Source organism: Nuphar pumila, chromosome 7, assembly GCF_984573655.1.
Source record: "Nuphar pumila chromosome 7, dmNupPumi1.hap1.1, whole genome shotgun sequence".
NCBI classification, from domain to species: domain Eukaryota; kingdom Viridiplantae; phylum Streptophyta; class Magnoliopsida; order Nymphaeales; family Nymphaeaceae; genus Nuphar; species Nuphar pumila.
The window spans coordinates 22,789,588-22,804,446 of record NC_143255.1 but is presented as its reverse complement, the minus strand read 5'-3'; the positions used below and the strand labels follow the sequence as shown (position 1 = coordinate 22,804,446).

Genomic DNA, 14,859 nt, shown 5'->3' with positions numbered 1-14,859 from the left:
AATCACTAGTGAAGATCCTGCACTTTTCACAAACAACGCAGTGTCAGTATAACATGAACGAAAATTCAAACTAGTCATTACACTGCTAAATTTGTCATGCCAAGCTTTCGGAGCTTGTTTTAACCCATATAGTGCCTTTTTTAGTTTAAGTATTTTGTTTTCACCAATAGATACTCCCGGTGGAGGATCCATATAGACCTCTTCACTTAATTCGCCATTAAGAAATGCGTTCTTAACATCCAATTGATAGATAGGCCATTTTTTAACGGATGCAACTGCAATAAGAGTCCTAACACTAGTCATTCTAGCTACGGGAGCGAAGGTTTCTTCATAATCTATTCCGTACTCTTGAGCATACCCTTTGGCTACCAACCTAGCTTTATAACGCTCTAATGACCCATCATTTTTAGTTTTAATTTTGAAGACCCATCTACATCCAATAGACTTCTTTCCAGTGGGTAATGAAGATATTTCCCAAGTTTTAGCCTTTTCAAGGGCACTAAGTTCTAGTTTCATGGCTTCAACCCATTGAGGAATGTTTTTGGCTTCATTATAGTGTGATGGTTCATGATAAGAGTGTAATGCAATTAGGCATGCCCTATATTTAGGTGTTAGGGACTCATAGGAAACAAACCTATTTGGTGGATTGGAGATCCGGCTAGATCTCCTTAAAGAGGTTTCTTCTATGTTGGAACTTTGAGAATATTTTTCTAACGCACTAATGGGAGTTTCTTGACCACGCCTAGCATAGGTTTGAATTAACCTATTTTCAACATCATTACTTCCATTTTCAACATTACTAAGAGGAGTATCCTCTAAATCATTAGAAACATCCTCAACGTGGGGAGTCACATCTTCTTGAGAGAGAAGATCAAATAAGAAAGCATATTCGCTTTCATCAATATCTTTATTTTTCTCAAAACCGTTCTCATTTTCTAAAAAGGTAACATCTTTGGATACATATAGTTTGTTGCTTTTGGGATCGAAGCACCTAAAACCCTTTTGATTTTCTCCGTATCCTAAGAACACACATTTGATAGCTTTGGGAGATAACTTATCTCTTTTATGTGTAAGGACAAAACACTTACACCCAAAAATTCTTAATCTATTAAAATCGGGTGTTCTTTCAAAAAGTTTTTCATATGGAGATATATTTTGTAGAGATGAGGATATCATCCTATTTATCAAATAAGTAGAGGTTAAGGCGGCTTCGGCCCAATAGCATTTTGGAATTTCTTTGGAAATGAGAAGAGTCCTAGAGGTTTCCAAGATATGTCTATGCTTTCTTTCGGCTAGACCGTTTTGTTGGGGAGTCCTAGGACATGACCTTTGATGACAAATTCCATTGGTTTCCAAATATTCTTGAAATTCATTTGATAGATATTCTCCACCGGAATCGGATCGAAGAATGGAGATATTAGTTAAAAATTGATTTTTGACAATCATATGAAACTTTTTAAAAAAGTTAAAGACTTCGGATTTTAGATTGAGAAAATATATCCACACATATCGAGTGAAATCATCAATGAAAGTAACATAATACGAGTATCCTCCTTTTGATATGACCGGAGAAGGACCCCAAACATCCGAATGAACTAGTTCAAAGGGTCTTTTTGACACAAATGTTCTCTTTGGAAAGGGGGTGGATTTCATTTTTCCAAAAATACAACTCTTACAAACAAAATGTTTCTCATTACAAAATTTCTTTCCAAAAGGAAAGGAGTACATTTTTGAGAAGCTTGGATGTCCAAGTCTTTGATGCCAAATTTCTATATTTTTATCTTGGACATGATTACAAAATGAGTTAGTAGGAAGTTTCAAATTGGTCATGTAGTAGAGATCTCCCCTCCTATGGCCTTGCCCAATCCGCTTCCCGGACTGGAGATCCTGTATAGAGCAATCTTGGGTTGAGAAGGAGATTTCACATCCATGATCACATATTTGAGAGACAGATAAAATATTTAAATTAAGTTGAGGTACTACTCTTACATTTGGCACAAAAAAATCTTTTGAAAAATCTAAGGTTCCAAAAGTTTTAACTTGTAAAGAGGTACCATCGGCGGTGGAAACATAGGAATTTTTGGAGTTGCTACATACATTGGATAGTCCATTTTCAATAGGGGTCATATGAAAAGATGCTCCAGAGTCAAGAATCCAAGAAGGCGTACCTGGAGGAGAAGAAGAGGCAATGGCGGCTCCCGAAGTTGATGGTGACTTGAGTAGGATTTGAAGTGCTTCGGATAGTTGAGCAAGGGAGAAAGACTCTTTCCCTTTCATTGGCTCCTCCTTCTTTTGCGGGATTTCTTCAATAATAGCAACTTTACCTTTTGGAGGTTCATTTATCTTTGGACAATTAGGTCTTATATGACCCGGTTATTGGCAATGATGGCAAATGGTTTTCCTATAATTGCCATTATAGTTATTTTGCCTCCCAAAGTGTGGAGGCTTGTAGGTTTTCATATGATTGTCGGGTTTAGTCACGGCAAGAACTTCATCTCCTCCTTTAATCATACCAAGACGTGTTTCCTCTTGGCATATTTCGGCTATTGCATCTTCCAAAGGAAGTGGTTTGGATCTATGAAGGAGGGAGGACCTCACTTGTTCATATTCGGGCCTAAGCCCATGTAAAAATTGGAAAAAGTGTTCTTTCTCCATTTGTTCTCTTCGCATTTCCACATCTTCACTTGATACCCATTTAGGTTCAAGAAGAGATAACTCATCCCACAAAGGGCCAAGAGTGCTATAGTAATCTCTTACACTCATTTCACCTTGCTTAATGGTACGAATTTTTTCTTGGATAAAGAATTGACGAGCAAGGTCTTTTTGGGTATACATACCTTTCATAAAGAACCATGCTTCATTTGCTAGGCGGAATTTAGCAATGTTGCGCAAATCTTTAGCTCCACGTTGTTCATGAACCATGCAAGAATTTTTGCATGCTTACTTTCCCAATCTTCAACCTTGGATTGGTGATCTTCAATAGCCTTCATGCGAGCATTTCCTTCTAGGGCTTTTTCTTGATCACCATCTATTTTCGTAAGTTGAAGTTGAGGTTCCGTAATGGTGCCCATAACGTATCCCCAAAGCTTTTTACCTTTGAGGTTGTTCTCCATGGCGGCGGCCCACATCATGTAGTTAGTACCATTGAGCTTGAAGGAGAGATCAATCTTTTGTTCTCCTTCCATTATATAATCAACAATGGAGGACAAGCAAAGAGAGATAGAACAAGACAACTAGCTATATGAATCAAGAGCACAACCAAGGCTCTGATACCATGTAATGAAATATGCGGAAAAGAAATGTATGTCCTACAATGGACATTCACACATAGAAATCAAAGAACAAATCCAAAAGAGGACATACACAAAAGCCAATAATGGCTAGAAAGCATAAAATCTTATAAATGCACTAAAGGGCTTGAAGAAGCCACACATTACAAAGGGGGAGACCCCACTTATTTATAGGCAAGAGAGGAGTGAGAGAGGGTTTAGAGAAAGGAGAGAAAAGGCACCATTGGGAGACCCAACAAGGTGTCGTTGGGCTCCCAACGGTCACAATTGTGACCGTTGGGGGCCCAACGACTCCTTGTTGGGGCCCCCAATGAAGGTGCATTTAATGCACAAAAAAGAAAAAGAAAAAATAAAGAAAAAGGAGAAAAAGGAAAAAGAAAAGAAAAAGTAAAAAAAGGAAAAAGACTATACTGCCCCTATTGGGCGATTTTACAGAAATACCCCTTATCGGGTATGGGTGAATATATTTATATATATATATATATAAATATATTGATTACATGTATATTTTAACATAAATCTCCTCAAAAATTGGAGATAAAAAGTCGCTGGCCTCCACCAGTGACTTTTCTCCATGATAAATTTCTCCTGACCAAAAAATTTACTGCGCCATCAAACATGTCTTTAGTGATGCACACATAGTAGACAATAAAAGCAAAGACTATGTCCGTCCAATGCACCAACACAATTGGGTTAGGTTTTCCCTAAAAGAATTAATTGCACTGGCAAAAAGCAAAACATAAAACTCTTATCATACAATTTTAGATGCCACAGATACCACAAAAATTCACCTTGCAGAACTGAATTTCCTGCTATCGTTGCTTCCTGCCATACCAGATGAAGACATTGGAGAACTTGAAACTATATTTATGCCATTTTCTTTCTTTTGTGCAACTTTACCACGGGTGCCTCCAGAGTCTGGTACAATGAGTTTTAACAAAATAAAAGTGTAAGTATAATCCACCCAAACTAAACACAACTACTACTATATACTCACTAAAAGGATGAACAAAAGCTAGCCTACCACTTGAGCCATATTGTGCAGTTCCAGTATGCACAAAAACACGATCGACTCCAACCCTGCCAGTACGGCTTGAAACTCCACGAGGCTTGTAATCTGAGGAGTCTTTTATCTAAAATTTGGAGGGGGGAAATTCAGAAAACATTATCTACAGCGATTCACTTGACCCAGTAAACAGGCATTTTAACATAATTATCTATTTTGATGCAAAATTCTTTTGATTCTCAAAATATGGGAAAAGAGAATTATCAATTATTTTCTGTAGATTCATTAAATCAGTTACTGAGCAAAAATCAGCAGAACTTACTAAATCAGAACCACACAAAGTCTACAATTGAACAATATAGGAATGAAACACGTAGCATGGTTATAAGCTTTTGTGCAATACAAAATAGTGTAATAGAATTACTTCATGAATAAATCTTATCCATTTTCACTGACCTCCTTTTTCTTTTCTCGTCTGCTCTTCACCTCATGAAAAGGATCTAGAATAACAATCAACATGTTAAAAAACATTTCCATGATTAAATATTATAAGTTACTGAAAATTGATGAATGTGAAAACATGCTAGAAGCAATTTTTGGAGTTCATAGCAGATAGGTCTTTCCAAGCATTGTAGAACAAGAAACGACTAAGAAACCAACCTTTACATAGTCACAAAAGAACATTATCAAGCAAGAATTACCACTGCAACACAGAAGCTGGAACTAATTAATTAGCCAACTAAACCCTTAAAGTCTTTAACAGTTAGACACCATGACATGAGTATAAATAGATTCAAAAATAGTTATCATGAGTACAAAGATATTCAAAACAGTGGTACTGTAATATAATAAAATGAAACATAACTGAAACAACAAAATAACATGAAAAATATAAACATTGATTGAAAATGTGTTACTTCATTTAGTTTTCAATATAACCACGTTTGAATCTTCTTTATGTGACAACTATAAATTCCATGATTACTGCATGCTCAAATCAAATATCACAAGTTACAAAATATTATGGTTACATCTGCAATTATGCAACATTGTATATAGAAGATAATGAAAAATGTTCTTCCTTCAGATTCCATATTATTAAGATAGCATTAAGCACAAACGAATTACTCACCACAGGAGAAATTCAGGTCTTAAAAACTACCAGTTTTAGGTTGTGAAATAACTAATAGAAATTGCTAGCCAGGTAAAAAAGAAAAAAGACAAACTACCTTATAAATCTAGAATATGGGCCCTCTTGCCACCAATAGTCTGGTTCTCTGTTCACCACTAAAGAGTGATAATCTACACTTGAAAGTACCGAAGTGCACATCATACTGATGATATCAACATCAGAGTCATAGATTGAAGAGTATCAGGTGCAGCTATACTCTGGTCCATGTCATGGAACTTTATCAATACTGTAGGCATGCGGACAGTGAAAAAAAACATTCAAGGGCACATAAACTCCAAGAAACCTCAACCAAAATTTACTAAGTGTGCCTAGAAAATGGATGAAGAGAAAGAATTGAGAAAAAATGATCGGATTTCACTAATTCAGCTTTAGATCTTCCATCAAGTGTCAAGAACTTAGAAAGCGAGCATTGCATAAGAATGATAAGGAATATTTCTGACAATACAGATCAGTGGCATTCAGTATGAAGGCATATATTTGATCCACGGCTTCCATTAAAGCTGAAAAACTGCAGCAATCCCAACACATGATACCATGACCCAAAGGCATCCCGAGAAACTGAATCGTTTTGGAATGTTAACCTTCTTCTCATGCATGCTAGAGGAGAATAACGTCCGAGGTTCAATAGTAAATCCACAAAATCGAATAAGGAGATACAGCAACAATACCAAGTAAAGCAATAAAAAAACCAGAATACAAGGGAACGCGAAAAAATCATTCACCTCACACGAAGTAAACATCACAGCAATCACATACTCTAATCATGAACTCGACAAGCATACCACATTGATAGTCAAGGAAAATCCCCAAGAACAAACGCATCCGCACAACAAAGATACCAGTAAAAGCAAGACTATAAAGGTCAAAAACCAAGAAAACCCCAAACGGTATGAGCACCAAACAGTAGACGCTAACAGAACGAACAAACTGAGATTGCCTAACGAAGAAAAACAAAAAAGAAAGAGGAAAAAAGGGATAAAGATTGCATCTTTGAAGCAGAAACGGCACCAGAAGAGAAGAAAACAGGCAAGAAACGCGTTTTCCCCCAATTTTTCGCCGATACCTTGGGAGAGAAGCCTGTGGATGGCGTCGTTGGGGTCCATGTTGCACTCCTTCAGGATGGAATAGATCTCGTGGTCAGGGCAGTTCACAATCTCCTTCAAGCTCTGCACCATCTTCCTCGACGTCGCGGGGATGGCGGGCACAGCATTGCTGCTGCCGCCTCCCTTGCCATTACTGCTGCTGTTATTGTTGTTACTGCTGCCCATCTCCTCCCCTTCCCCCTCCACCAAAAGGGAACAGTGGTCACACTCTGTTATGTTCCTCCCACAACCCCTTTGAAGAAACCAACAGCACCCACAATACCAACCACCACAAACACAACCTTCTCCAAAAGAGATAACCTCTTATCATCTATTAGGCCGTCTTTCTCATTCCCCTCCCTCTCTCGGCAACGATCGCTCTGTTTCTAGGATTGTTTAGGGGGAAAGCGGGGAGGGGAGGGGAGAAGGGTTTTTATTACGTGTAATTGTGCAAAGGGGAGAGAGAGGGCAAAAGCAAAACTAATCGAAATCCCTTCGATGTGCGTAAAAAGGAGCAATCTTGTTTGTGAGGCCTTGTTTAGTTGACACGCACATGAACAAGAAGAATATGGGCAAAGCAAAAGCCCGAGAAGGGAGGGTCTTGGCATTGCCCTTTGGCTGTACAATCTTTACCGTAAACACATGAGTTCTTGTCTCGGACACAAAGTACACAAACATATCTTTCTTGGGCCTTTGTCATCTTAGGTATAAGACTGTTAATGGGTTGGATCTAAATCCACGTACCCGTCTATGGGTTGAACTGAATCTATAAATATGAAAACATGAATGAAAATAACCCAACCAGACTTGGGTTTCGATGTGATGATAGTGAAAGGCAAGTTGAGGTGTGGGACTCGATCTTAGCCTTATCATTTGAAAGAGGTTAGAGATAACCACTAAACCAATATATGTTGTTCGAGAAAAAAAATAAAAACTCTCTTTATCTCTCGTGTGTGTGTGCATATATATATATATATATATATATATATATATATATATATATATATATATATATATATATATATATATATATATATATATATATATATATATATATAATCACTATAATATGAGAACTGAAATATGAGATCCGGAAATATGGGCATTTCCAACACTTTTTTTCCGCAAATCCAACCATGTGGATGTGCTTGGCATGATGAATATGCTAGGAATAAACCATTTGATCATTTTGATCATGTATTTTCGATGAAAAAATATGATTTTTGAATGCTTAAATATTTATGAAGAATGTGAGCCATTGATTTTAAATCCTTAAAAAATTCTCATTTATGCAGTAATGTGTTCTTATAAAACCAACCATGTAGATCACATCCAGAGAGTTGGATTCAAGAGAAAAGAATAAAAAAATCATAAAAATTGTGGTTCAAACATTAGTTTTCATGCTCTCTCTCTCTCTCTCTCTATATATATATATATATATATATATATATAAAATAAAAGTGAAATATGTAAACCAGCAAAATATATAAACTAGTATTAACCAAGATTTTCATAGGTTTTTTGCAAATCTAACCCTGCATATGCATTCGGCGTGGTTCATTTGCTTGAAATTGACTATTGGATCATCGTAATCGGATCAAAAAAATTGATTTTGTATGTTTGAATGTTTAAAAGAAAATTGAGTCATTAATGTTTAAGCCATAAAAGATCCTTCTTATACGATGATCTAAGAGTCTATTTCTATAAAACCAAACATGTAAATCGCATCCATATGGTGAAATTTTTAAAAAAAAGTTGAAAAAAAAACTATGAAAATGGTAGTGCATACCAGTTTACTTGTTGATATATATATATATAGTGTCTAGCTGCGGCCAACCACTCAAAGCCACCCATCGTTGGATGATGGGCCCGAACGCGTTGCATTTGCAAAAACACTTTTAGCAGCAGTTGTTAAAGTATTTTTTAATGCTCTCCTTGCGGGTTCATCATCCATCACGCGTGTGATGGACAACGTGCACACGTTGTCTGCCATAGGCGTACAGATGTTTAGGCAGCTGCTGCTCCTCTCTCTCTCTCTCTCTCTCTCTCTCTCTCTCTCTCTCTCTATATATATATATATATATATATATATATATATATATAGAGAGAGAGAGAGAGAGAGATATAGTGGTAATTGTTCTACTGCTAGTGTATTGCACAGATGCTCAACACGTACACTGTGTGAACGGGTCTTTAAGGCACCGCTAAAGGTCATTTGACTTTTACCGCACCTAATGGACAACACACTTTCACGGTTCATAGTAGGTTCAGGGTCAATCCTAAGGCGCCTACATCAGTAGTATGCAAGTTTTGTTTGTGTTTGGATATGTTGCCATGTTAGATATGAAAGGCCCATACTTGACAAAATACATTTTGCAAACACCCAAAGCTGGTATCCTTGATAAACAGGTTCGGTTAGTACTAGGTCAGCTCGGACTTATTGAATCAATTGGTACATATTCTCTCTCTCTCTCTCTCTTTATATATATATATATAAAGCAGTAGCTACCAAACCAATTTATGGCTAGAGAGTATGCTGACTACGCTCACTTGATTAGTTGTGAATGTGAACTTGATGGTTTGCTTAAGTTAGAACCTGCTTCAATCAAAATACAGGAAGAGACCATTCACCAAGAACCACAAGAGTTCATACACAATACCCAAGAAAGGGTATGCCACAACATAAGAAAAAAAAATAATTTATTGGCTGGGAAAAACACCCACTAAAAGAATACTTTTACAAGGGGTCAAAGCCCCGTATTTGTAATGCAAATGAGAGACCGGAAGAGGCTCTCTTACCCATGCTTTTTGACTTTGGTCAAAAAGTGCAAAATAACAAAAAAAAGGTTAAACTAAATAAAATAAAATTTATCCTAACTAAACTCTAATTAAACCATGTAACTAAACTAAAAAGGAAAAAATTACATATGATGTTACATTATTTAACAATAAGTAGATTATCCTTGTACTAAGTGTTGGGTTTCCCTCCTTATAGGACCCATCTATCTTGAAAATGGATCGTCTGATAATTGATCATTTATGGTATAATCATTGGATCGATGCACATTCATTATCGCAGCAAAATTTCCAAGCACGACGCTTGATCTTCTCAATGACGATTTTTATATTCGCTGGATAGCGATTTGTAGAAGTCTTCTCAGTTGAATGACGATTTAGTTGTTCAGAGTTTTGAGGATTAGTGATTTGTCGTTGGCGATTTGTGGTTAGTGCTTCACTGGATTGCGATTTGTGGCTTCGCTGGATAGCGATTTGTGCTTAGCGATTTGTGATAAGGCGTTTAGGCACACTGTAACTTATGGATGACGTTTAGTCTTCTGCATTAAATATGGGTCTCGTCCTCTATTTATAGGGGATATAAGAGAGAGAAGAGGAGAGCGAGAATATAGCAGGAGAGAGTGTGAGATACAATTTTAGGGCACCGAAAGGGTGTGTTGTGAATAAAGGCAAGAAGTGCTTTTACACTTCTTTCAGGACAGCTTCGTGAGGCTAGTTTTTCAGAGCATTTGTTTTTTATTCTTTAGTGAGGTATATCCTCTTTGTTTATTTCGTTACACCTTCGTGTGTTTGTAAGGGCTTATGTTCTTTTGCTACTTTGTAAACTCTGCTTGAAAATAGTGGAAGGTGCTGACCTATTTGTCGGTGTGGACGTACCTTAGTTTGAAAGGAAACCACGTAAATCTTTGTGTGTTTCTTTTGTTTCCGTTATTGATATATTTTTTCCCATTGTCATCGATATATTGTTTCCATCAGTTTACACTTGTGGGAAAGCCAAGGTTTTTTTTTTCAACACTAAGGACCTGATGGTCACTAGTTTGTACTTTATCACGCCATCATCCATTGCCCTTTTAGTACAAGAACCTATATGAATAGCCATGTGGAATGGTTGATATAGTGCTGGACACCAAAGTCCTTTTCTTAGGATCAAGAAGACTAAGTGGTTGTCATAACTATTGAGATTATTTTACTTGGTGAGCATTTTGAATCCTGAGCTTGCACTCTATACGATCAAGAATGCATTGTTCATGTGGTGAGTCGTGTTAATTTCTATAGGCTGAGATAAAATGTTGCGTTGAATTTTCAGTTTTCCACTATGAAATGCTTTGGGATTTTCGTAATCGAGAAATAATCTCTTTAGCAGTCATGAATAATGTAACAAAATTTGTCTTGCAAATCTTATATATAGGATGCTGTCAATATTTGATTTACAGGTAAAAGGGTGCCAATTTGTGTCCATAGACATGAGACTCTTGAACTTTCTGATTTATTGTTTCCATTGCTCCATATCCTTTCTACTGGTGTTTGTGCAATCATTTTCTTGATGTACATAGTGAAACCAAGAGTATTATTAAATGTTGCATGTTATTGACAGAATTTGTAATTTGTATTTTTTATACCTAGTTAGAATTATGGAGACAGACATTGAAAGCAAGAGGTTTTAAGTTGAGTAAGAATGAGACAAAATATATGGAATGATGGTTTAGTAAGCAACGAAGTAGTGATGGGAGTGTAGTGAAGCTTGATGAGCAAGAAATACTGGTGGATGATTGTTTCAAATATTTGGGATCTATCATTCAAAAGTATGGAGAAATTGATGGAGATATAAATCATAGGATAAAGGTTGGGTGGATGAAATGGAAAAGTGCAACTGGAATGTTGTGTGATTGTAGAATGCCATTGCGGTTGAAGGAAAAGTTTTATAGGACGACTATTAGGCTCACTTTACTATATGGTACGGAATGTTGGGTTGCCAAGAGACATCATATTCAAAAACCGAGGACATGGCATTGGATAGAAATGATTGGAGGAGAAGGATTCATGTGGAAGACCCAGAATGATTTTCTTTTTTGGTTCATACCGCCGACCCCAATTGTTTTGGAATGAAGGCGTAGTAGTTGTTGTTGTTGTTGTTATTGCTATGGTATCTTCTCTACTATATCATGTTTCTCTGAGGGCCGTGTAACCAAGATTTTGTTTTCTGCCGCTATTATGATCATTGATGTTGAGAAATTATATAGTATGAAATGTTAGGCAAATGTTCCTACCATTAGGAGGCTTCAAACTTCACTTTTTCTTGAAAAGTCAAGCATTCCTTCGTGTCTTGAAAAACTTTAAGAGTTAATTGGGATGAAAAAGAAATTATACGTGATGTCCCTTAAGCATGTGAATTAAAGTAACATTTTGCATTGTGTTCCAAATTTGGAGTCATTTGGCAGATAATGTTGCTCCGAACTTCTTCGTGAGGCCAAAATGTGATCTCTGTCAATTTATCCAACTGGTGCATATTAGGAAATCATGACAACAAAATAATTTATGGCTCATACATGTTCTGTTGAGGGGCATCTTCTCCTCGTTTGGTTAATGGCTGATTTCTTCTTCATCCAAGACAGCAGTCTAGGATTTTACATCCTTCTTTGCGATGGACATTCTTATTACGACACATCTATTTATGCTTAATGGGAACTCATTGTGCTTGAGCAGAACTTGTATCATTAATTGTCATTTTTCCTGATGGGTTTTGTTCTTGCACGTGTAGGTACTCTGGTCAGAGATCTAGAGTGGATAAACTTCAGTACATTGCAGAACTTGAGAGGAAAGTAGACATGCTACAGGTAACTGTTACCCTTAAGCATGTGTATAAATAGGCAATTACCCTGCTTTTCTTAGTAAACTTTGTATTCAAAATTTACTCACTAGGCTGACTTTATCTTGCAATTTGCAAATCATGTTGAAATTTAATTATATATATGTGTGTGTGTGTCACACCTCACAATGGATAATTGAAAACATAGTTAAGCATTCCTTGTTTTTCTTAGCTCTTGTTTGGTTTGTATTGCATATTGTCATATGAATAACTGTGAATTAGTCGTAGAACTTTCAGCTGTGCACGTAAAAAAAAAACATTAACTACGACCACGGGCCGTAGTTAATAGTCATCGGTGGCTACTGTCATTGACTACGGCCCCTGACCAAACTTAATAGTCATCAGTGACTATGGCCTTTGACCGTAGTTTATAGTTTACCATTACCGGTCAATATCCTCATTTGCTATAACTATAGGATGTAGTTAATGTTATGTTCATTTAATATGGCTATATTAGCTACGACTTGACCGTAGTTAATGGTTATTAAACACAGTACTATCTACTATGGTCGTTGGCCATAGTTAAATCTTATTTACTATGGCTTTTTTAGCATTAACTATGGCCAACGTGAATCAATAAGTATGATAATCCAAGAACTCATCTTCTTTCATGATATCGAGGCAAGGTTGTGATCAAACTAATGCATAAGGAAGCATACCATTTGAAGTTTGAAAAAAAGGTGATGTTTTTTTTTCAAATATATGTGAAATTGTGATCGTGTAAAAGATTGGAAGCTTGGAGGAGCACTCGTACTCATTATCCGTGGTGAAGTACTCATTCTTCTCTCTCTTCTCCTTCTTCTCTACTCTTCTTGTCTCTGTTACTTCATTATTCAAACCTTGTAAAATGGATGACAATAATAATGTCACCATTAAACTCAATGATTCAAAATATGTTACATGGGCTTCAATTATGAAGCACCTTATATGGGAAAAGCGGTTGTGAGGATTAGTGGATGAGACCGATTTGGAACCCAAACTAATCCTTACAAAAAATTAGGGTAAAAAAGAAATACCTCTTACGGAGGTTGATAAAACCAAAGCCGTTACCACTTACAAGAAAAAGTGGAAGGAATGAAAAATGAGACATGCCAAGATTATGTCTTGGCTCATAAGTAGTGTGGATATCAAGAAATATTCAAGTCTTGCAAAATTTAAACATGCCAATGATGTTTGAGACTATCTTAAGAGAATGTATTCTCTTAAAGACATTGCACATATATGCAATTTACAAAACAAAGTTCAAAAATACGGTTCAAGGGGACAAGAGCATTAGAGAATACTATAATTGCTTGTCCGAATTATGGGAGAAGTTGGCTCTTCTTGAACCGGAGTGGCATTATCTATAAGACATAGAACTCCGCCAAAATCAAATAAATGCGAAAAAACTTTTTTATTTTATCAGTGGATTAAGATCGAAATTTGAATCAACCAAATTTGTTCTTCTTCATCGAGGAAAGGTTCCATTAATAGAAGATACAATAGAAGAATTAAGCATGGAAGAAAATAGGCTAAAAAATAGAATCACCAAGAGTGATGATGACTTTGTTCTAGCCATATCTAGGCCAAAAAACCATGTTCATACATACAAACCTCTAAATTATAGGACAAATGATGATAGCCATGAAAATGAATTTGAAAAAAGGAAAGTCATTTGTTACTACTGCCGAGAACTGGGGCATGTGAAAACCTATTGTCCAAAATTGAAGAAACCATATGAAAAGAAGGTTGCCTTTGTCGGACCTCCTCAAGAATCAAATAGACCATCCATTGGAAGCATGTCCTTAACACAATTAGTGGAGGCATTTCAACCACTACTCAAAGAAGCATCTTCATCCACTGGAGTCGTTGTTTCTTACATCAACATCTCCGATCTTGGTAAATCTCTTTAGCTCCTTGACTCAGGTGTTTCTTTTCATATGACACCAAACATTGATATGTTATCTGAATGTCATAACTCAAATGGGTTAAATATTTTTATCGTTGATGGGACATCTCTTGAAATAAAAAAAACAGAAAATTTTGAAAATATGTTTTAAAACTTCAAAAGGTTTTGTATTCCACAAGTTAGATATATTTTTAAACTCAACCTAAATCTTTTATTTGTCTCTCAATTATCTGACCATGGATGTAATGTTTTTTTCTCTTCTTGTGGTTGTCGAGTGCAGGATCACCAGTCAGGGAAGTTGATTGGGGAAGGTCATAGGGAAGGTGTAAAACCCGCAAAATTTTGACAATTATCAAACTAAATAAAGGATAAAATCCTTTGAAATAAATACGATAAAATGATATAGATTCAATTCAAATGGATCTTGAATCCTAACTGGATCAAATGGATTCAGTATTTGGATTCGGGTACGACAAACAGATTCGAATCCTGGATGGATCCGAAACCCAATTAGAATCCAATTGGATTTTAATGGATCCAAATATGGTCGAATTTCGATCAAGAGACAAAAATCTAGTTAGAAGATTCAGAAGATCTAAAATACAATTCGTAATTGAAACTCGTCGAAAAATCAATTCGTATATAAAAAAATTAAACATGGCCAATAGTGCAACAAGATGAGAAGCAGTGTTGTGGTGAGGTGTATCACCTAGGGATGAGGCAACCTGAGTTCAAATCC

At 36.3% G+C, this 14,859-nt stretch overlaps 1 protein-coding gene across 1 annotated transcript in view; it reads right to left on the bottom strand.

The window, feature by feature from the left end:
- Positions 1–7,050, bottom strand: part of LOC149831510 (uncharacterized) — a 41,030-nt gene extending 33,980 nt beyond the window's left edge. Inside the window, exons 1-4 of the mRNA XM_090013924.1 lie at positions 6,552–7,050; positions 4,753–4,796; positions 4,315–4,423; positions 4,082–4,208 (exon numbers count right to left, since the gene is read on the bottom strand). Coding sequence (XP_089870050.1) covers positions 4,082–4,208; positions 4,315–4,423; positions 4,753–4,796; positions 6,552–6,756 — 485 coding nt within the window. The 5' untranslated portion in view covers positions 6,757–7,050. The remainder of the gene's footprint in view (positions 1–4,081; positions 4,209–4,314; positions 4,424–4,752; positions 4,797–6,551) is intronic.
- Between the last annotated feature and the right edge of the window lie 7,809 nt (positions 7,051–14,859).